Source organism: Candida margitis (genome assembly GCF_024628925.1).
Source record: "Candida margitis strain CBS 14175 chromosome Unknown scaffold14, whole genome shotgun sequence".
NCBI classification, from domain to species: Eukaryota; Fungi; Ascomycota; class Pichiomycetes; order Serinales; family Debaryomycetaceae; genus Lodderomyces; species Lodderomyces margitis.
The window spans coordinates 163450-186730 of NW_026261739.1; the positions used below are offsets into that span (position 1 = coordinate 163450).

Consider the following 23281-nt stretch of genomic DNA (forward strand, 5'->3'; position numbering starts at 1 on the left):
GAATTAAAAAAATTCTTTCTATTCTATTCTTCGTCTTTGTCGTAATTTACTTTCCATCATCCTTGTTCTCCAGTAACATTGAAGCTTCTTTCGCATTCGAGTCCAATTTTTTGGTTATCATTTTACGAACGCAAGAACTGTTAATTTTGCTAACTAAAAATTGGTCTTTTCTTGTTACACGTGAAATGGAAATTTGAAACTATTGAAGCAATATGAAGAATGTTCAAATAGCGTTACTACTATGGTTGGTTTCCTTTTTTTCATTTACATACTCAAAACATACACCATCAGATTATATAAAGGAGTTCAATGATTCTGCAATAAAATTGACGTTGGAAAAGACAACATACTCCCTAATCTATTTTTATTCCGACTCATGCAAGTATTGTCAATTATTCAACCCAGTTTTTGAAAATTTATGTACTTTGTACAATGAAGATAGTGAAGCAACGGGGTTTCAAATCTTAAAGACAAACGCTAGAGTTAACAAGAAGCTAAGCAAACTTTTCGGTATACGACACTATCCCACTTTGAAACTTTTACATTACCCATCAAAGGAGATTTTAGAGTATGAGGGTAAACGAGATTTACATTCATTGATTGATTACATTGGATCTAAAACGACATTAACGCCCAATTATGAAAATTTTAAATCAGAAGTCAAGAATATTGAGAATCCCAAGGAGTTGCTTGAGAACAGCAAAGACAAGTTGGTGATTTTCATAATGAGCCATTTGATCGATTGGCAGGACTATCATTATCCATCGCATTACATCCAACGGATCTCAAACACGTATGAAGATATCGACTTTTACGTCTATCATGGGGATGATCTAAACCATGCTGAATTATTGCCACAGTTTGGCGTTAGTAATTTCCCCAGTTTGGTGTACATCAGAAACGGTGAATTCAAAAGCTTCAATACGGAACCGCCAGCTTATCAGACGAATGACAAATTTAATGGAGACAAAATTATAAAGTTTATTGAGTCAATTGATCTGGATGGTTCGTTGTGGCGGTCTATAGAAGCTGTGAGTGTGGCCCCAGTCATTGGTACTGAGCAATTTGAGGACGATGAAGATTCTGAAGAAGATATAGAGCATATAGAATTGTGACAAATGTCAAAGTGGCTGAATCATTGTCTCTATTCATTATCTAGTGATGCTGTATTGCTGTTCACATAAGGTCTTGATCACCAAAACGATTGACTTTACAACCTGCATATAGATTTTTTTTTAACTCTATTGACGTGTTGAAAATAAAAAATAAATAATAAAAAATAAAAAATAAAAATCAATTCAACTACAATCAAAAAGAAAAACAGTTTGGATTGAATTCTGGAAGCAGTTGACTAATTTACATTACCTCCAACATGAATATCTTTAGGTTCTTTGGTGATCTTTCGCATCTAGCAAGTCGATTCATACTCTTGTATGCAATTGAATCAAATAGATCAATTAACGGTCTTTCCTTAAAGACCCAAGCGTTATACGTTATTGTCTTTGTCACTAGGTACCTTGACTTGTTTACCAAATACTACTCCCTTTACAACACATTGTTGAAGATTGTTTTCATTGCCAGTTCGATATACACTGTGTACGTTATGGTTTACAAGTACCAAAAAACTATTCAAAATCATGTTGATACTTTTCCCGTTCGTTATTTAGTAGGTGGCGCAGCTGTCGCTAGTTTAATTTTCACCCACAAGTATACATTTGGTGAAGTTGTGTGGAGTTTCAGTTTATGGTTAGAAGCGGTTGCAATCTTGCCTCAACTATTTATATTGCAAAGGACAGGAGAAGCAGAAAACATCACTACGCATTATATTTTCGCATTGGGTATTTATCGCGCTTTGTATATACCAAACTGGATCTACAGATACTTTGCTGAGGGCCATTTTGATTATGTTTCTGTCCTTGCGGGTATTTTGCAGACCGCCATTTACTCGGACTTTTTCTACATTTACTACACCAAAGTCATGAAGGGAAAGAAATTTGAGTTGCCTGTATAAGTCACGTATGTTTATATATATATATATATATATATCTGTATATATATCATACGTAAAAAAAACTGCTCCTCATCAATCCTCAACACTAATCTCTCTTCAATGGGAAATATTCAGTCCTAACGCCATCTTTTGTTACAATCAAGATTTCCAAACCATCACCTACGTAAATATGTCTTTCACCAGCAGAATTGAATGCGTCTCGTACCAATTGTATCACTTCTTCCAACGACAAATACTTTAATGGTTTCTTCTCCTTTCCATCGGTTTCTGGCACAAATTGATTCTTGAAGTTGACTTGATTATCCAAGAATGGCATGATCAAACTAGCAGCTGCACCTCCAGCCCTACACTGTTCTCTCTCATAACTTCCAACTGGGTCATATGAATAAACTGCACCTTTGCCTTCCTCATCCAATCCAGCAATCAACGTACTTACATAGTAAGGGAAAAATCTTTTCCCGTACAAAAGATGCTGAATATATCTAGCAGCACTGCTTATTTCCAATTTCCTGTTTCCATTGTCGAATTTGTACCAAGTAAATGATTGTTTAAATTTGTCAATCAAAGCAATACCATCAGCGGCAAACCCATTGGCCGTCATTAATATATTGTCTCCAACATTGTGGATTTTAGGTTCGTATCTCGATTGTATTGAGTACCCTTCAACTTGTCTTGTGTCTCCTGCGAGGACGGCGAAATCTTCACCTGCAATTCCTAATACTGTTCCTCCATTGTCTGAATATGGGTTGAATCTGTGCTCAATGGGAACAGAATGGATCTCCGAGGAGTATTCAGATGCGACTGTAGTTTGCGCTGACATTGTGGGTGGTCTTGTACTGGGTAAAGGATGGCTGACTGAAGAAGTAGACTTGGATTTTGTATTAATTGTTCGCCACTGTAAAGCGTTGGAAAACCATCGCGCTACCGAATACAATCTAACATACATAGAACCGTATCTTTTGCAAAGTATTACAGACCAGGGTATTAAATGTCGTTATTTAAATCTATATACAGCTTGCTGGCTATTAAATGTACACCTATTCTTATCAATAGCTCCTCCCTCCCTTATGATTGATTCTGTATTCTAGCGATGTACGCCCTCGAGATTGTATTCCAAGATCTCATGTATTTCTCTCTGCATTGAGCAATGCAAGTCTCTTGCACACTGTCAAACTGAGCCTGAGGAGTGGTAACACATTTATCAAAACAGTTTTCCGTTATCGTTCTAACCAACTCGGTAGCATTAGCAATCGCCAATTCCTGACTGATTTGATTTTGTATATCTTGTTTAATCTTTTGACTATCCGATGCAATCACGGGTTGAGCAGAGCTAGCTTTCACAGGGGCCAGTGAAGGTGCAGAACTCCAGAAAGGCATATTTTAAGTATCTGTATAAAGTTGTCTCCGAGATTAGATAGTAACAACTCTCCCACTCACTTAGTCAGTTTTTGTAAATTAAAAATTTCTTTGGAAAAAAAGCAAAAGCGAAGAATAGAAAAATTGAAAAATTGACATCCGAGGAAGAAGTCACGTGAATCACTGTTTCTATAGCAAAACCCTTTCTTATCTTCTTTATTTTATTTATTTTTAGACAACTCTTTTGAAATTGACAAATAAATAAATAAATAAATAAATAAATAAATAAATAACCTAGATTTATTGGCATAACTTTAAATACAAAAAGAGAGATCTAAAATTTATCCGTTTCTTTCCACATACACTTGGTAGACAAGGGTTATGCATTAGCAATGTCATCTGAATCCTCCCCAACTACAACTACGGTAACTGACGACCACGAGGATGGGAAATCTACTCATTTATTTGTTTTGATCCATGGATTATGGGGCAGTCCAAATCACATGCACACGATTGAACGATATTTAAAAGACTCATTACCCACAACAACAAATGATGAAATTGCTACACTTAAGCCAGCAAGCTTTAGGTTTTGGAAAACGTACGATGGTTTAGATCTTAATTCAAGGAAGATCGTCACTGAAGTCTTTTACGAAATAGAATCACTAAGGGAAAAGAATGGGTTGAAAGTTACCAAAATCAGTTTTATTGGATATTCTCTAGGTGGATTATTGTCTCGCTATGTCATTGGTCTTTTAAATGAGTTGGGATTTTTTGAACAAGTGGAACCGGTATTTTTTTCCACATTTGCAACACCACATATGGGGGTTGAGTTTTTCCGTGACAACATCTTTGACAATATAGCCAATATAGTTGGTCCGTTTTTGTTTGGCAAATCAGGAGGAGAATTATTTATCGCAGATAAGGATAAGGCATTGGTTGCAATGGCTGATCCGAAACAAAAGTACTACCAAGGGTTGGCAAAATTTCAGAAACAAACGTTGTTAGCCAATGTTCGGAATGACAGAACAGTAGCCTTTTTCACGTCTTTTATCACCCAGTACTCTCCATTTGATGAGTTTGATTTGGTTAAAATAAAGTACTTGAAGAACCTTCCCGAAACTAAAATAGCCAATAAACTCGTGAGGCCTAAGATTGTCGACTTGACGAGATCGCACAAGTTGGCCCACGATGATTCCAAGTTATTTCCTGGTAATTTACAAGAAGAGACACCGTTTGTTAGAAAGAACAAGTATGCACGTATACTTGTAATAGTGGCTTTAGTCATTATGATTTTTCCTTTGTGGATCCCCTTTATCTTCACAACAAGTACTATGGTGTCAGTCTACAGTTTTGTCAAAGTCAGAATCCACAAACTTCCTAATATTAGAGAACATTGGGCACGAGTGATCAACTATGTGTACAATGATAAACCTATGGACCCCGAGGATGCAGAAGCGAGTCAAAAACAGCGTGATAAGCGTAAGCGCATAGCTCAACATGAGAGTTTCAAAGGTGATACTTCGCATATCACTGAAAATGCCATGGAAGGAATGCTTTATGCAGAAGAACACTTTTTGCATAGAAGCAAAAGCTCGGGCTCAGTGATTCCAGAAGGTGATGAAAACAACGACGATTCAGAAGAGGGCGACGACGAAAGCAAATTAGTCAAGCCAAAGTCGAAAGATGTTGGCGACGACACAAATTTGCAGGAAATTTACCTCGATAATAGAACATCAGCAAAGTTGGTAGACATTGATTTCAAAGCTAATGACGAGATCATGCATGCACTGTTGCCCACACTTCAAAACTATTCCAAAACATCAATGTTCAACCACGAATCGGAGTTGAAATTGGATGAGGCAAAAACATTTATAAAGGATTCGTTGAACCAGTTGGATTGGATTAAAATACCGGTGTACCTTGATGTTTGGAATGCTCATGATGGAATTGTGAGTCGTAGAGGACCGAAGACTAACCCAAAGGGCGCTGCTACTATAGGCGTTTGGATTTCTATATTAAGAAACCACTTACAGGATAAGAGCAAAAAATAGAGCTTCAAAAAGAGTAATTAGGTGCTTTCATTTTATAATAGTATTTATAGTTGAAACAACAGAGTGCAAATTTTAGAATTTAACAGATAGTTTTATTTATCGTAGGTTCCTCGGATTTTGTACAAGAATTTCATTGTTGATCGAAAATTAAAGAGTAGCAATCAAATTAGCAATAAAAGAGTTCCAACATACAACAACATTACTCCTCGCTTAAACCAACCAATTGCAACATTATACATATATATACATGATACGACCACTGCGTTATGATTGTTGATTTACTAAAACATCAAGCAAGGGGAACCGCTTTTAGGTCCTTAATAAGACAGCTCCCACTAAAACGACAATTTCACCAAGCTATTCCTGCTTCATCGAGTAGATATGGAATGAAGGTCTTTCTTGGTTTAGCCACTGGTGTCTCGGTTCTATCGCTAGGATACAAGTCTCAGGTATACAATGACGTTCATGCGTTGGACACATCAATACACGAATTAACCCCGATAAGTTCCGCCGATACTTACGAATCAGGACTATATCAAGCATCACAAAAGGAAGAATACGACCAATTTGATACATATAGAAAGAGTAAGACACAGCATGCATCTATATTTGTGAGGTCATTATATAAAGCAGCATTTTTCCTACAGGACTACCTAATTGATCCAGTAATCACATTTTCCCGCTTCATTGAATTATCTTGTTTGTTCTTGCCGGTCTTGTTTTCAAGCCCCATCTGCTGGTTTGGTAGAAAGCATCGTAATTCCGATGGTGTCATGGTCCGAACTGGTGCAACTCTTTGGTATCGCTACCTTCGTTGGTCTGCCGAAATTGCCGGCGCCTCGTTCATAAAATTGGGCCAGTGGGCGGCTAGTCGAACGGATATATTCCCTCAGGAAATGTGTGATGAGTTAGCAACATTGCATAGTCATGCAAAAGCTCATAGTTTTGCCCAAACAAAAAAGATCTTACAAAAGAGTTTTGGCGGCTTGCCGTTTGACAAGATTTTTGACGAATTTGACGAAAAGCCGGTTGGGGTGGGCGCAATTTCCCAGGTATACATTGCCAAACTTTCCAAGACTGCTTTGAATCAGGCATCAAAGCAAGAAGCCGAGATTCAAAAGAAGCTTAAACAACAAGACAAGGGTCATGAACCACAGTTTTTCGAAAACTTGATTGTTACAGAGAATTTAGATTCAAATGAGCGTGTTGCGATCAAAGTATTGCATCCAAAAGTGGAGATAAATATCAATCGAGATTTAAAGATTATGAAGTTCTTTGCTGACTTTATAAATATTATCCCTACTATGGAATGGTTATCGTTGCCCGATGAAGTGGAGCAATTTTCTATTTTAATGAGGTTGCAGTTGGACTTGCGAATTGAGGCGTTGAATTTGGCCAAGTTTCGCGAAAACTTCAAGAGCAGATTGGATATACATTTCCCGAAACCGTATTTGAGTTTCACCACAAGAGACGTTTTGGTAGAGGAGTATATTTACGCAATACCATTGAGTAAGATGTTAGCTTTGAGCGAAAACTATGGAAAGAACTTATCAAAAGAGATCAGTGACAAGGGTTTGGATGCATTTTTAAAGATGTTGATTTTGGATAACTTTGTTCATGCCGATTTACATCCAGGAAACATGATGGTTAGGTTTTACAAAAATGAACACTTTAAACATGAGAAGGAGTACAAAATAGTGAAAACTTCAAACGAGCAAGAAACCAACAAGATTACAGAAGAGTTGTTGAAGTTGGGAAATAACCAGCCAGCTTGGTGCGAACGTCTAGCTGAGCTCTATGAGCATGGCTATCATGCCGAGATCTGCTTTTTGGATGTTGGATTGGTCACAGAATTGAACCATACAGATAGAGTCAACTTCATCGACTTGTTCAAAGCGCTTTCGGAATTTGATGGTTACAAAGCCGGTGAGTTGATGATTGAGAGATCGAGAACCCCCGAAACAGCAATAAATAAAGAGATTTTTGCCTTGAAAGTGGAGAAGTTGGTGGATAGAATGAAGCTGCGTACCTTCACATTAGGAACAGTAAGCATCGGTGATTTGCTTGATCAAGTGTTGGGCATGGTTCGTAATCATCATGTTCGTATGGAAGGTGACTTTGTCTCAGTGGTAGTGGCAATTTTGTTGTTGGAAGGTATCGGAAGACAATTGGATCCAAAGTTAGATCTTTTCCAAAGGTTCGTATATGCTCTCTTGTTTGGGTTTCCTACTGAAGAAATTACTAACTTTTTTATATAGCTCTTTGCCGGTATTGAGAAAACTCGGGGTACTGAAAGAAGGTAGAGAAATATTGAGAGATGAAAATAGTTTGAGCATGATGAAGATCTGGTTGGCATTAGAAGTGAGGCAATTCATCAATGCTTCCATCCAGGACATACACAGTTTGGTCAAGGCAGATATGTTGAGTCCGAACATGTAATTGATATAGAGGGGAAATAGATGTAAAGATTTCATAGACAAAACAAAAGATAATGAAAGCACGAAGGCATGTGGTAGCTCAACGTCGTCAAAATTTTTCTGCTTTTTGAAAATTGTGTTGACAGAACGTACGACACGTTTGACGTAGACAATTTAAAACTTAAAAAGGCACCTGTATCTTGAAAAAGCTCTCCAGAGAATCTCCCATACTCCAAGAATTCTATTAGGTTGCCACAATTGCACCAATTTCAACAAGACATACAAGCACACCCACAATGCCAATCAAGTCACTCGAGACATATCTTTTTGAACGGAAACTAGTCCACACAAGCTCCCTCGATATATTATCAAATGCCGTGGTTGGTATCGATGTTGAGCATTACCTCAACCGCATCTACACCTTCAAAAAGGAGCAATTCTTGGCAGCAATTGGAGGAGTGCCAAGTTCATTAAAAGATTACATTCAATCGGATTTACAAGCCTTCCAAGACTACAACATCAAACCATTCTTTGTCATTCCGGGTTTACCCATCCAGTCACAAGTTGTCTCATATAGACAAAACGAATTATCACCACAAGAGCACCAACAGGATTACACTTGGAACAAAATCAATTCACAAGCTCAGCATCTGTATCAGCATCATTACGAAAATTTTCGATCATATACCGAAAATTTACCTTTAGAACCATTGGTTAATGATTTGATTAAAATCTTTATCGATTTAGGAATCGACTACTTGATAACTCCTTACAGTGCATCATTCCAATTGTCATATTTGTACCTGGAAAAACTTATTGATGCGTTATACGGATCGACTGATTTATTGCTCACCAAAATAGACAAGTTTATCTTAGCAATGGAGTTTCAATCCAGAGAATTCAGGTTTGTTGATAAATTTAAAGTGTTGCAAGAATTGGGCTTGAATGAACGCCAATTTCAGGATTTAAGTTTAATGGTTGGATGTGCAATTCAGCCAACGACGTTCCCCATGTTTCCTCCAGCACCGAAACCAATGTCCAACTATCCCCAAGTCAACAACTTTAAACTTGGTTTAGACATTGTTTACCAGTATATGCAATTTAGCGGTAATAATATGAATTTGCATGGTTATGTTTTAAGTCTCAATGATCCAAAGTTGCTAGACTTGTATACGAAGGGCCAAACTGCAATCAAGTATGCTCCAATTATTAACAAGGAGGGGTACACTGAGTTGTACAACGTTGAGTTATCGAAATACAATTTAGAAAGGGACATTGATTTCATAATTGAAGACGATCTTAGGACATCTACGCCTACAAATCCCAATGGTGGTAGCAACCCTGCTACTGGATCATCGGCAAAGACTATTGCTAAAGTACCAATAAACTTGCACGATATTATATCGCAAAGATTACCACCCGAGTTGTACTTTTATCAATCTATTGGGTTGCTTCCTTTGAAACTATTAAACTCGGTCACTGCAGGTCAATACGACGTTCGTCCGCCTTTGGAATTGGGCAATAATGACACATACAAGAAGTTGATTACGTCAAAGTTCTACCTTGACAATTTGGATCAGCAATATAACTTGGTAACCCAGTTGTTGGCCAGGTACTATCAGGTTAAGAAAATCAAAGTCAAGTTTTGGTTCAGGAATGAGATTGAGTTGAATAGTAGGATTATGCCCCCTATTGGCAGACGTATTGAACACTTGTTTATAAATAAAGGCATTGAGAAGTTTGATTTGAGATCATTTTTTGCCCAATCATTGACAGGGGACTACAAGTCGGATAATGAGCTTAGCCTTAATGGGGATATCGTGTCGACTGTCGTATTGAGGGCATTGTTTTTGTATGGTATAGTCGATGACAAGAGTCAATTGACTTCTATCGGTCAAATCCTTGAGAAATTTACTCGTGCAAACGAAGATATAAGGCCGGACGAATTGGAATATCTCGTATTGGTCTTGTTGCTTTTGAGATCGCAAACTTTGAAGCTTAATGAAGTTAGCAAGGAGTATCCAAGTGTATTAAAGCAATACAAAAACGTGAGTTCAACGTATGAGCCAAGTAAAGAGGAAGTTGTTTCAATTAATCTTGCATCAAGAGTAATGTCGTTGAAGAAATTCAACTCATCGCCAATCAACTACCAGGGTCCCATTTCAAGAAGTTTATTGAATTTCCGGTCTCATGTCGAATTCATCAATTCAACTTTACTTCATACGATTGAATGTGCTTTGGTTGATTTGGTGGTGAAACAAGAGAAAAATAACATCAAGCTGACTTATGAGAATAAAGACGAATGGTTGAAATTGATTGATCAATTACCATTTTTTAAGAATGTTAACAACACGTTGATGGGTGTCGTAACTGAAATTTACTTTGAAGTAGCATTGAAGCATCAAAAAACGGCTGGTACTGATGCAACCGAAGCAAGTGCATTTTCAACCAATTACCTAACTGACCACATTTTCCAAGTTCAAATACCATCGCACAATAGTAATGCCCATGGAGTAAATGCTGCCACTGCCGAACAAATTAAATCTGATTTAGGAGATGCTGTGAGATGGTGGAAAACGTTTGTCGCTTTTGGTAAGGTGGTCAATGAAGTGGATAAATCATTATGCAACGATTCTTTGTTGCAAGATATCACCAATGCTGACAAGTTTGTAAGTCAATATACTTGAATAGAATGTGTATAATATATCCTCCGGCAAACGAACTTTGTCAGAAAAAAAATAAAAAAAAAAAGATTTCCAAATAGAACAATTTGATTCCCCAAGAAGCCATGCCACCAATTGAGCTTCCGCTTTGCAAAAGCCTAGGGAGGCGCCTCATAAGGAGATATACCACACCCACTACTTCTCCCATTGCATTTGAAAAGCCCAAAATAACAGGCGCTGGTCCCTTTGCCGCACGACCTCAATTCAATGCAATTGGTCACCCATCAAATATCCTCTCTATTTCCCTCCCACAATCATCTAGCATATACTTTTCGCAAAGCTCGATTGTCGCGGCAAATGTTGAGCTAAACACGATCCAATCAGAAGTCAGGTCACTATATGGTGTCGCTTACCAACAATTGAAATCGACCGAGTCGTCAAATTTACTCATTCATGGGCAAAGTCATTACCGTGTGTTGGATGCTGCGCTGCATTGGACGGTGTTTGACAATAGACGAATAATAGGCTGGACTGGAACCGATGTGGATTTTAGCCAAGCTGCCTCCAATTGGAATCATAACGTGGTGGAACTTTCGGGTAAAGGTCATGTTGTACTCGAAGCAACATCGGAGATTTTACAATTGCAAGTGGAATCAAACAGTGAAGCATTCATCAACCCCAATGCATTGATTGCTGTAAATACAGGTGCTACCATCAACCCAGAAGTATTGAATCCAGGTACTTATGAACTACATAAACTAGAGCTTCCTCATTTCGATTGGCCGCATTGGATAACAAACCCAATAAAGCAAGCGCGAGCTACAATAGATCAATTTTGGGCCCATTTTAATCCACGTCAACTTATTTCACCTATAGCTCCCTATTGGGCCCCTATCCAGAGACAACTAAGCAAGTTGTGGCGCTGGACCTTTGTCAAAATCAATGGACGTTTAATTAGAAGGAACCCCATCTTTTTTAAAATCACTGGCCCAGCTACTATTTTAATCGATAATAAGCAAATGTTGGCCAATAACAAATTGTTTACCAGTAAAGAGATCACCAAGTTATTCAGGAAATAGCGATTACATTTGTACTCGATTTTTAAAAAATAATACATAAGATATACTCTAGTTTATATATATATATATATATATATATGTTTTTGCACCCCTTACTCCTCTCCAAATAGATTACCCAAGGCTCCATTCTCGGTATACGGGTCATTCATGACATCAACTTCATTAGCACCCACTTTCTTCCGCTTGGCAACCTGGTCCAATTCCTTCTTCCTTTTGCTCATATCTTCCTCTTCGTAGGATCCATTATCTTTTGAGATCTTGACCAATTCCAAGAGAGCACTGCGTTGATGCCTTAGCGATCTTGAGCTGACCAATAAATTCTCAAAGTTGGAAATGTGGTGGGGCTTTATATTTGGTAGTCTCTGCATTAGAATTCTCGCAGCATAATCGTTTTTGGAACGCAATTGGCAGTACAATGTAGTAAGCACCAATGCAGCTTCACTGTGGGTCTCGACGAAATAGTCATCTAATAGCACATGCACCAACGACTTGATAAGATTCTCACAGAGAAATTTATCAACTTCGTCATCCTTGGAGGTAATATCGCTAAGGATATTCCTAATGACCAAAATTGTATTGAATGAACATTTTGTATCTTTGAAAGCAATGATGTGACAGCAGAGGGTCAAAAATGGAGCAAGAACTTGCTTGTTTTCGATAACCAACTTCCTACTAGCAAATTGAGTATCGGTGAGCGACTTGGAGTTGTACTGTCCGACAATATCCATCAACATTCTAACCACCGTTGCTGTCAATTGTCTCAACATGTGCTCTTCCATCATCTCCTCAGACAAGGTTTCGTCATCTTCATTTCCTTGCAATTGCAATCCATCGCTATATACCTTGTCCCATTTGCTGACAAGCAAAGCGTCGATATCTCCCAATGCCTTGGGTAACAATTCGCTCATAAACACTTCAACAAATTTCACGGGACAAAATTTAATAACAACTCGAAGACAACTGTTTATCATGTGTTTCCAAGAATGCAATGTAATTCCTACTGTGTCACCAGCAACTGCTTTCCAAATCATGCTGGCCACATTGGGTATTTCATAAAGGGTATCTTCCAACTGGGCTAATGACCCCACCGTTAAAAATGCGTATTCTCTCGTGTATCTAATCAAATGGCCCACTGAATCAGCAAAATCTCTCAATGTCAAAGCAGCCTTAACATTCTCTTCGATAAAAGTTTCTTTGGACTGAATTGACACCCCCTGTTGCCAAAACCTTTCCGTACAACTATACTTGACAAAGCTCTGAACTTCAGCTGGTAAATCTACCCAATTTGCTGGGTCGTGGTAAGCCTGAATTTGTGTCAATAGTTGTAAAATATGTGGTACAATTGGCTGCACGCGGGGTTTCCATAATTTAAGTAAATTTAAATACTCTGGCTGATCATGGCTCAATTTCTCAATACTATACTGAATAAAAATTCTTGTTGCACGAATAGGAAAAATCGAGCTCCAATGATCCTTTAGCTTCTGCTTCAATATCTTGCCTTCATCGTCCATTTTGGCCTCTAATAAATTTGTTGATGCCGTAATTCCACGTTTTTGAAAATACGACGCAATCTCAACAATTCCAATCCTCTCCATAAACCAGTGCAAATCCATTAAACCCTTTTCTGTCTCCGGTGCCGACCACGCAGCCAAATCAGGGTCGACAATTTTGGCAAAAAGATCATTCTTGTCATCAATTGATGACCTTGATGCAATAACTAGTAGGAAAGACTTGAAAGCAACGTTTTCATGAGCACTAACTTTATCCGAGGAAAGGATATTAGCTACGACGCTCTCCAAGTCGTTGAAAATATTCTTCAACGCTTCCGGCATGATGTAGGCAAGTCTATTCAATTCCGTACCACAGCTAGCTCGCAAATCACGAATCAATTCCTTGTCTTCGTCTGAGATGTTTGGTGGATATGGGAATGTAGCTGTAGTGAGAATCTTTTCTAGAATTTGAAACATCAATGGGCTATCAACTCCTTTCAACAACGGCGCGAACTGAACCAAGGTTTGTACTTGTTTCCTGATAATCAAGGGTGACGCCAAATTCATCGCCAACAACCGTTCACCCAATTGAATGACAAGTTTGTTCAAGCGGTCATCTATTGCGGTGAAATCTTCGCCATTATACCATATTCTCCATCGAGAAATTCCTCGAATACTGTTTTCTATTATGTTGAACTGAGATGATCCGTAGTTGAATGCTTTCGATTTTTCGCCCAAATTGTAATCATTTATGCACTGGCTGCCCAACTCACTACTAAAGAAACTTTGCAACCTATTCTCAAGCCAAATAAGCCCTTCCTCTGGTTTTTTACAAACTGTTATTCTAATGATATCTTCATTGAATTTGCGATAGTTTTGTAGGAAGCTCGTAGCATCTGGAGTTGAATCAAAATCAATATCAAAGAATTTCTTTGAAACATGCTCATCATCCCAGAGAAAATTTATCGTCCTATTGGCAGCAATATCTAGCAATTGCATCATTATGTCAACTATTTGACGTTTGGCACTAAGTTCATCAAACCTTAGAATAGTCACCCACATTTGCAAAGATAGTCCACTAATGATTAAACTAGGATGGTCTGTCGTTTTCAATACTAGTCTCAAGTACCCATCAACATCGCTCTTTTCCCAATTGACCTTGTGTTTGGATGAGATGTTTAGGTATTCACTTAGCGATACAATCATTTCCACTGTCTTTTTTAGCAATGAGTACACTTGCTCGTCGATGTCATCAGGATCCAACTGCAACGACTGGTAAAACTCGTCCAACTTGTTGATACCTTCTGTCGTGAATATCGATCCAATAAAGAAATCAAACTCGTCATCCTGCGAATACGTCCTGGTGAATATAATGTGTAAGCAATCAACCGCTAATGTTTTTATTTTAACATCAGGTATGGTCAACATGTTAATCAATGTGTTCAATACGTTTTCTTCTCGCAATACTCTTGGATGTATCCAATGTAAACACGTTTTGAATGTCGATAGAATCTTTGTGACATACTTTTGATATACTTCGTTTTGGAATTCATTATTGGCCACAACTTCAAGTAAGAACCTTGACCAGGTGACAAACCATCCATCAGTAGAAGCCTTGCATATAGAAAATTTTGTATTGTTTTCGTAAATTGTGTCTAGTACTTTGTCGGGTGTTGTTATTAGAACCGACAATTGATTTAGTACAACACTATTTTTAGAAGCAATAGCATCATCAAGTAAATATATATCCTCAAAAAGGGTTCTTATAATGACCAATGACAATTCACGGCATGTGACATTACTATTCCAAAGAGACCACAAGTTGGAGTCCATTGACACCCATCCGTCTTCTGCTTCTTGTGGTGTCACTGCTGCTTTTGCATCGCTATTCTCCTCCTGGCTAGCATTGTTTGATTCAATATCATGCTCCCTCGATTTTACCAAATAGCTTCCCCATATTCTTTTTGCCAACGCAACCCAAAGAAAGGCAATCTTTTCTTTCATGTAATGGGGATCATCATCAAGTATCTTGTTGGCCAATTCGATAACCCAGTTCTTGATTGCCGATACTTTGGTAGAATCAAATGTATGAAACTTGTATCTAATTGACCCTTGTAGCAACGTAAGCCCAAAATATCGGACGATATAATTCGAGCCATTGTTTTCGGGAAGGGCTAATTGGTACCCCCAGAATGGTGATTCTTCATTGGACTTTATTGTTTCAAGAAACGACTGTGCATCCCTCCTTTCGGTATTTGTTGATTTTGGGTTGTAAACAACATCGAGTGCTGATACAATTTGCTGGACACCATTGCTATCCATTGTCATCTGTTTGAGAATTTAGTATCAATCTGTTGAAACTTGGCTAGGCCAATGTGTCTTGAAAACAATGCAAAATAACCTTTAGACGTTATCCGTTTGTAAAATCAATTGTAACAAGTAATACCCTCTTTGTAATTGAAACAATCGTTGATTGAATGTAGGTGTGCTCTAGACAACAAGTGATAATCTAGTAAGTTCGGTGTTGTGTTTTGTTTTTTTTTTATTTATTTTTTTCGCCCTTTGTCGTTTGGAAAAAATTAAATCACGCAAAATTTATACACACTCTCTTAGGGAAGTACAGTGTGTATTTTCTCGGTCTAGGATGGAATGAAATGTCCTTCTTTTAGGTCGACAATTGGAACAAGGGATTTATTGCGCGCACTAAAGGTATAAGCGAATTTTATTACAAAGTGATACGTGTTATGGCTTTCTAAAGTATACATTATTCATCAAGGAAGATACCTTACGCGGCCCCATTTGCCTGGATCATCATCCTCTGGCTGCGAGAGTGTGAGACTTGTCATCAATTCATCAAAAGACCTCTTTTGCTTGATACGTAATTCAACAAGTTTAGCATATTGAGCAATTTCGTTTCTGGTATAATCATATGTGTATCGACAGATATCGTTAGGAGTGTCTAATTCACTTCGTAGCTTTTCAATATCCCGCTTATTTTGAATCCACGGTGCAATCTTGGGTCAGAGAAGAAATGGGCTTATTTTCACTCTATCATAATCAAGCACCTGTTTTCGATTAAATGGTTCTCGTCCAATCTCTACAATCATTCATTATCTCCTCTTTGCTAAGCATGTCAGCTCCAGCTTTGTCGTACAATATTATAAGCTTCTGCTTCAACTGGTCATTTCTGTTGATGATGACATTGTGTCTAAACAAGTTCTTGTCGAGTTCCTGGTCAGTAAGCTAAGAAAATCTCATTTGCTCCAATGGGTTGCAGATTTTGTAAGAATAGGATGGAAATGAAAGACAGTGTATGTTTTCGGTGTCGCATTGATTAATCAGATCATTATCACAAAATTCAAAAAAGCATAACAGGCAGTTGGTCTTTGCCGGCACCTGTACAAGGTATAAATGCATTTTCTTGCCACTGTAGCACAAGTTCTGAATCAACCAAGTCATTACTTGTGGCGCCAAAAGTCCAATATGGTAGGTATTTGGAGAACCCAATTGGGAAGAAACTTTGTACCCGCAAAGTAAAGACTGAGCCTTAACGTTTCTCCAGTTATTGAAATGGTCTCTATGGATGTTGCGCACTCACAGCCAGACAGGAAATTAATCCCTTATTCAGTTGGCCAATGATACAATTTTTTCTTCCCCGCTTTGTCTACAACGTAGGATTGGAATTAAAACAACACAGTATACTCTTTCTTGTTTCACATTATGAGCCGATTTAAAGCTTCGAAAAGTGGCATATCATTCCTCTATTTCGTCATAAAATGGTGAGCCAACCGATTCCCTTGTTATAACAGGCTTGCTCAATTTCAACAACTCGGGATACCTTTTCAAAAGCAAATTATCCCAGGCCATGCCCAATTGTATTTTGGTTCTCTTCTTGTGTTAATGCTTGGCCAATTTTTTACCAACGACTTTCATTTGATGACAAATCCATCTCTCACTCTGTTAAATAGCTCTGTATAGCGAATTACTGAATTGCTGTAAGTGTCATCTGTTGTGCTAAAATTTCGGGACCCTCTTGTGCCCATATGGTCAAAGCCTCTCAATCAAGTGATTGCAGCGTCAATTGCTCAAGTATAATAAGGGTTTTTGAGCTTTTCTTGTTGACGGTACCTCTTTAATACCTTTATTGCTCTGTTTCTTGGGTCTATTAGGAGTTTTCTGACGCTCCACTGTGTAGGTTTGCTTTTGTTTGCACAAGACGCGTCATTTTTCAATGTCAGGTGACCAGAAGCATCTACGAGTAATGAGTTATGGCGTTTATGATAGCTCTATTCCCTTGGTTGAATAGGTATTTTCAGTTTACGTACCTGCTTTCATGGAAGGACTCGGGAAACCTGTAAAATTAACAATGAGACACAGTTTTAGTCAGATTTTGCGGCAAAATCTGACTAATTGAGTGGAGTGTTTTGAGACAAGGTGAATAATAGAACAGGAGGAACAAAATATTAAAATAGGATATTATAAACTAAGAAGTATGTGGCTCCAACATTTCTATATGAATGGCCCGAATGTTAAAGAGTTATGATTAATTGTGCCTCTATGGAAACTACCCAAAAAGTCCCCATTAGTGTTTGAGAAGAGAAATCTTATCAGAACAAAAGATAAACACAAAAATTACTCATCAGCCGTTACTCCTTTGTCTGGACGAACTTCAACCAATGCCATCAATACAAACAAACATAATCATACAAGCACCACCAGAGATAGTAAAGCAAAAGTTTTTTGACTACCAATCCTATCCCAGTTGGAACCCGTTTATGGTGAGTTTCCAAAAGTATACAAACAAGACAGATCCACAGTTGAATGAAGGGGATGAATTACAGATTGATTTGAAATTAAAGGGGATGAACCATACAAGCACAATGTATCCCAAGATCCTCCGCAAGACAGACCTGAGCTTAGTTTGGAAAGGTGCTTTGGTGTCGGAGTGGATATTCTACGGCACACATAGTTTTGCAATTGAACCATTGGATGGAGGGGTTCGTACGTTGTTTGTTCAGCTGGAGCAGTTTGGTGGATTGTTGGTGTATATTCTCCAATTGTTTGGTGTTTTCAGAAAGACACAAGAGTCGTTTATCGAATTTAATGAGGCGTTGAAAGATGAGGCGGAAAAGTTGGCACACCAGTGTTAGCTTTAATATAGGTGTATATAGGCGTATATAGGCGTATATATTGTTATAAGTCGTCTTAAATGCACGTGTTTTACTTCTTTTACTTCTTCTTGTTCTAATTAGATACTTTTGTGTAGTGTATATTAAGAGAGAGGATTGTTTTGTTTATATGATAAAGCCATTCTTTTACTTACAATGTAACAATCACACAAAATACCAAAACAGAGTAAAAGAAATAAATTAACTTCTCAAAATTTAAACCATTTGATACCCACGTGCGTCTATACAAAACATTGCTTTTTTTCTTTTATACAACTTTAATTTTGAAAGAGTATTATACACATTGAAGACAATATAAACCTTATATAGCATAGTCAATGGGAGGGAGAGAGGGGAAAGAAAGGGGCAATAGGTAGGATAGGCTAATAATACGATGGTTTTTTTTGCCCATAAAGAAGAAATAAAAAAGAATCTTGACAATTTGGTCTTCTTCTTCTTCTTCTTCTTCTTCTTCTTCTTCTTCTTCTTTACAAAGTCTAAATTAATTAAAATTAAAATTAAAATTAAAATTAATAAACCAATTCATTGGTAAAACTCCAACACAATAAAACTTCTGCAATCAAAATAAATTAAATAATAAATAATAAATAATAAATAATAAATAATAAATTAAATAATAAACATCACTTTATTCATATTCATCATTCCATCAATCATTCCATCAAAAGTAACAAATTATTCAATTTTGAATTTTTTTTTTATTTATTTATTTATTTTACTCTTCTTAATCATAGATATCATATCAAACACCATCCTCCCCCCCCTCCCAAGCCAGTTCTGACGCTAGTCTAAAAATACTCTAAAGATGAAGTTTGGTGAACATTTGAGAAAGGCATTGATCAAAAACTACTCCTTCTACTACATTTCCTACGATGACTTAAAACACCAGTTGAAAAAGGGATTGAAGGATAATGACTACCAATGGAACAATGAATTGGAGGAGGACTTCCTCAACCAATTGGAAACAGAGTTGGATAAAGTGTATTCCTTCACCAAGGTTAAAAACACCGAGGTTAACAGGAGAATTAAAGAGTCGGAAAAGTATGTCCATGAAGTAGTCAACACTTTACATCGTTATCAAAATAACGATCCGTTGGTTACATCGCCTCCTCAAGAGCAAGACTTTGAAGATTTGGAAGAGGAATTGTCCGACATTATTGCTGATGTTCACGATTTGGCCAAGTTTGCTCGTTTAAACTATACTGGCTTCCAAAAGATTATCAAAAAGCACGACAAGACAACTGGATACCATTTGAAGCCTGTTTTCCAGGCAAGGTTGAACTCTCAAGCATTTTATAAAGACAATTACGATAACTTGATTGTCAAGTTGTCGAAACTATACGACTTGGTAAGAACTAGAGGTAATCCAATAAAGGGTGATTCTTCAGCTGGTGGGTCACAACAAAATTTCGTCCGTCAAACAACAAAGTACTGGGTTCATCCTGATAATATTACTGAATTGAAGTTGATTATTTTAAAACACTTGCCAGTATTGGTTTTCAATGCAGATAAAGAGTTTGAACCCGAGGATTCAGCAATTACTTCAATTTATTTTGATAATGAAGATATGGATTTGTACTATGGAAGATTGAGAAAAGACGAAGGAGCCGAGGCCATCAGATTGAGGTGGTACGGAGGCATGAAATCAGATCAAATCTTTGTTGAAAGAAAAACCCATAGAGAAGATTGGACTGGTGAAAAATCGGTTAAAGCAAGATTTGCATTGAAGGAAAAGAAAGTTAATGATTATTTATCGGGAAAGTTAAAGGCTAGTGAAGTATTTGACAAAATGAGAAAGGAAGGTAAAAAAAGTCCTCAAGAAATTGAAAATTTGGAAAGATTAGCTCAAGAAGTTCAATATCGTGTCTTGAAGGACAAGATGCGTCCAGTGATGAGATCTTTCTACAACAGAACTGCATTCCAATTGCCAGGAGACGCAAGAGTCAGAATTTCATTGGACACTGAATTAACAATGGTTAGAGAAGATGACTTTGATGGGTATGACCGTACTCATGGTAACTGGAGAAGAATGGATATTGGCGTTGATTATCCATTCCCACAATTACCCGAAAAGGATGTTTGTCGCTTCCAATATGCCGTTTTGGAAGTCAAATTGCAAACCCAAATGGGACAAGAGCCACCTGTCTGGGTTAGAGATTTAGTCAATTCGCATTTAGTTGAAGCTGTTCCCAAGTTTTCCAAATTTATTCACGGTGGCGCTACATTGTTGACAGAGATGGTTGATCTCTTGCCCTTTTGGTACACTCAAATGGACGTTGATATTAGGAAACCAAAAGTTGTACAAGAATATGGTATACAACGTCATCAAAACCCTTCTCATCAACAAAGGTTAGGGTCCAGCACCAGTGGTAATGACTTGGACGAGGAAGAGTTGACTGGATCTTCATACACTGGCGTGCATTTCTCAAACGATATCAATCCATTGGAAGAGGATTTGGATGAACAGACGCCACTTTTACTACCAAGTAACTACACGTCTCGTCACACAAACTCACCAGTCAAAAATTTCCTTTATCACGCTTATGGCAGGTTTTTGCATTACTTTAATGATGATCGTACATTTACTGTCAAACCGGGTACCAACTTTGATTTGAATGCCACGTTTAAAGACAAGTTGCCCCAAGGAAAGATCATCTGTGTACCCGTCAGAATTGAACCCAAGGTGTACTTTGCCAACGAGCGTACCTTCCTTAGTTGGATAAGTATCGGAATGTTGATGGGATTCACTGCAACCGCTTTGTTGAATTATGGAACAAACAGTGCCTTGACTGCCAGTATTGGATTCTTTATCACTGCTTTATTCACCTTGGGATATGCCATTTACAGGTATATTTGGCGTGTTTTGATGATTAGGGAAAAGAAACCCGTCCAATATGGAGATAAATTTGGTCCAAACATGATCTGTCTCTTCTTGTTTGTGGCCACTTTTGTCTCCTTTGTGTTTAAATTTACTGAGTAAATTTGCAGAGTATTCTTTTTTTGTAGTAAAGAAATAGGAATTTAAGTTTTATTGATTATTATAACTGTTTGTAGATTAAACTTAACTCTAAGATGCATACAACGTTTAAAATGCTAAACATTCAGATCACGTGTATTGCACATCCGTGTGAACGTCGCTATAGTTATGCTGCGAATCCTGACAGCGTTTTCGTAATAACTAATAGATGAGACGTAGTCCTCTCTGTGATGCTTTCTTTATACTATTAATTTACTATATATAGATCTTCATTCCAGGCGTATATAATCATACATCTTTTCTCATATATTTATATGTGCTACACTGTTATACTAACTTTTTAATAACAACTGCATCAATCGAAATATACTAGAGTATTTCTTCTTTCAGTGCCTTACCAATAGGGTCTTGTTTCTTATTGGCTGCCTTGATGGAAGAATTAACTTAGCATCTTCATTCTCTCCGACTTTTTTAGTTCGTCTGTTTACCGACAATCGCAAATCATACCCAATTGGGATGGGGCTTACAATGGACTGTATACAACTAGCCGAGAAGTCGGATATCAACCCGCTTTCGTGTAAAAAAGTCATTATGCACCCATACAGCAGAACATTTTGCGCACATTGCAGAAAATTCAAAATTGATGAAATAGATAAAAAATTTTCATATTTAATAACCAAAGACCAAAAACATACACAAGATCTGAACATAATATATCTCCCTAAATACCAGGGTATACTAGAAGCATCGGTTCAAGATTCAATCAAAACGATGAAATCGTACAAGCAATTATCAGCACCAACGACAAATTTACCTCAACGATCCCACAGCCCAATACCATTGACAACAAACATCTTGATTATTGGTGGGGCATACGCGGGAATAGCAGCATTGCGTGCATTGCAACTAAAATTATCACCACGTATTCCCAAAGGTGGCAACCCGATCAGTATAACCATTGTTGAACCCAAAGATGGATTTTTAAACATATTGGGAATTTCACGATCTATTGTTAGTCCACTGTTTGCCGAGACTCAATATCTCCGCTTCACGCAATTGAATAACATTGGATTCACCAATATCATCTCTGATGATGATATCGAAGGTCCAATTTGTGAGAATTCGTCACAAGTTATTTTCGTGCATGGAAAAGTTGTCTCTTTAAGCTCACAATCAGCAGAGTATGTATTAAATAACAATACCAACAAGAATAGGATTGACTTTGATTACGTGATTATGGCCAGCGGCCGAGATCGTAATTGGCCAACAACTCCCTTGGCAAATACTCAACAACAATTTTTAGACGAGATTAGCCGAGCAAAGGATCAAATTGAAAGTGCCAACATTATTTCCATCATTGGTGCTGGAGCTGTGGGGGTTGAAATTGCTGGTGATATCAAGACGGCATATCCTAATAAAATTGTCAATTTAATTCACCCACATGAACATTTTCCTCCTGAACCGTTAAGTTTAGAATTTAAAACAATGGTCCAAAACTCAATCGAAAGGTCGGGTGTCAATATTTATCTAAACACACGTATTGACAAGGAATTGGATAATAAGAATTTAGTCACAACCACGCAAAAGATTATTGAATCTGAGTTGAATTTCCATTGTTGTTCCAAACATAACAATACATCGTTTTTGTCGCTGCAGCTTCAACAAGACTATATTGTCAATGGACAGGTGAATACTAATAAATATTTACAGTTACAACATCCAACTACTCAAGCTACGCAAGACCATTTCTTTGTCATTGGGGATTTAGTCAATTTCCCCATAATCAAATCAGCAGGATGGGCAATGTACATGGGACGTCAAGTAGCCAACAATATCACGAGTTTATTATTTGATGGCGAATTAGTTGAATCAATGCCGGATCTCTCGACTATGCCATATGGAATGGTTATTGTTGGCGGTAATGAAGAGATTATTAGTGAATTGCTGGGTGATGTTCAATTGAATCATGAAGGCTACAAAAAGGAATATCTTGATTATTGTATTGGCAAAGTAAGAGCTACATTGGACGTATAGAGAAGCGACAT

At 37.6% G+C, this 23281-nt stretch overlaps 8 protein-coding genes across 8 annotated transcripts; 5 read left to right on the top strand and 3 right to left on the bottom strand. All coding sequences in view use genetic code 12, as the record gives it.

Annotated features, from left to right (window-relative positions):
• Window positions 1–212: 212 nt before the first annotated feature.
• On the top strand, window positions 213–1115 carry CANMA_000451 (uncharacterized protein; the record flags this gene model as incomplete). Its single annotated transcript, XM_051816786.1, has 1 exon — window positions 213–1115. The coding sequence occupies one exon, from the start codon at window positions 213–215 to the stop codon at window positions 1113–1115; it is 903 nt and encodes a 300-aa protein (XP_051673968.1).
• Window positions 1116–1372: 257 nt separating this feature from the next.
• CANMA_000452 (uncharacterized protein) lies at window positions 1373–2011 on the top strand (the record flags this gene model as incomplete). Its single annotated transcript, XM_051816797.1, has 2 exons — window positions 1373–1431; window positions 1513–2011. The coding sequence occupies 2 exons, from the start codon at window positions 1373–1375 to the stop codon at window positions 2009–2011; spliced, it is 558 nt and encodes a 185-aa protein (XP_051673969.1).
• Window positions 2012–2096: 85 nt separating this feature from the next.
• CANMA_000453 (proteasome core particle subunit beta 6) lies at window positions 2097–2831 on the bottom strand (the record flags this gene model as incomplete). Its single annotated transcript, XM_051816808.1, has 1 exon — window positions 2097–2831. The coding sequence occupies one exon, from the start codon at window positions 2829–2831 to the stop codon at window positions 2097–2099; it is 735 nt and encodes a 244-aa protein (XP_051673970.1).
• A 245-nt stretch (window positions 2832–3076) lies between these two features.
• On the bottom strand, window positions 3077–3388 carry TIM13 (protein translocase subunit; the record flags this gene model as incomplete). The annotated part of the gene is made up of 1 exon (XM_051816819.1): window positions 3077–3388. The coding sequence occupies one exon, from the start codon at window positions 3386–3388 to the stop codon at window positions 3077–3079; it is 312 nt and encodes a 103-aa protein (XP_051673971.1).
• Window positions 3389–3759: 371 nt separating this feature from the next.
• CANMA_000455 (uncharacterized protein) lies at window positions 3760–11580 on the top strand (the record flags this gene model as incomplete). Its single annotated transcript, XM_051816830.1, has 5 exons — window positions 3760–4619; window positions 4719–5370; window positions 5751–7622; window positions 8087–10503; window positions 10683–11580. The coding sequence occupies 5 exons, from the start codon at window positions 3760–3762 to the stop codon at window positions 11578–11580; spliced, it is 6699 nt and encodes a 2232-aa protein (XP_051673972.1).
• Window positions 11581–11672: 92 nt separating this feature from the next.
• MSN5 (karyopherin) lies at window positions 11673–17405 on the bottom strand (the record flags this gene model as incomplete). Its single annotated transcript, XM_051816841.1, has 4 exons — window positions 11673–15398; window positions 15860–16084; window positions 16444–16610; window positions 17396–17405. 4 exons carry the CDS (start codon window positions 17403–17405, stop codon window positions 11673–11675), a joined length of 4128 nt encoding a protein of 1375 aa, XP_051673973.1.
• A 341-nt stretch (window positions 17406–17746) lies between these two features.
• CANMA_000457 (uncharacterized protein) lies at window positions 17747–18220 on the top strand (the record flags this gene model as incomplete). The annotated part of the gene is made up of 1 exon (XM_051816852.1): window positions 17747–18220. One exon carries the CDS (start codon window positions 17747–17749, stop codon window positions 18218–18220), a length of 474 nt encoding a protein of 157 aa, XP_051673974.1.
• Window positions 18221–19064: 844 nt separating this feature from the next.
• VTC4 (Vtc4p) lies at window positions 19065–23270 on the top strand (the record flags this gene model as incomplete). The annotated part of the gene is made up of 2 exons (XM_051816863.1): window positions 19065–21106; window positions 21866–23270. The coding sequence occupies 2 exons, from the start codon at window positions 19065–19067 to the stop codon at window positions 23268–23270; spliced, it is 3447 nt and encodes a 1148-aa protein (XP_051673975.1).
• Between the last annotated feature and the right edge of the window lie 11 nt (window positions 23271–23281).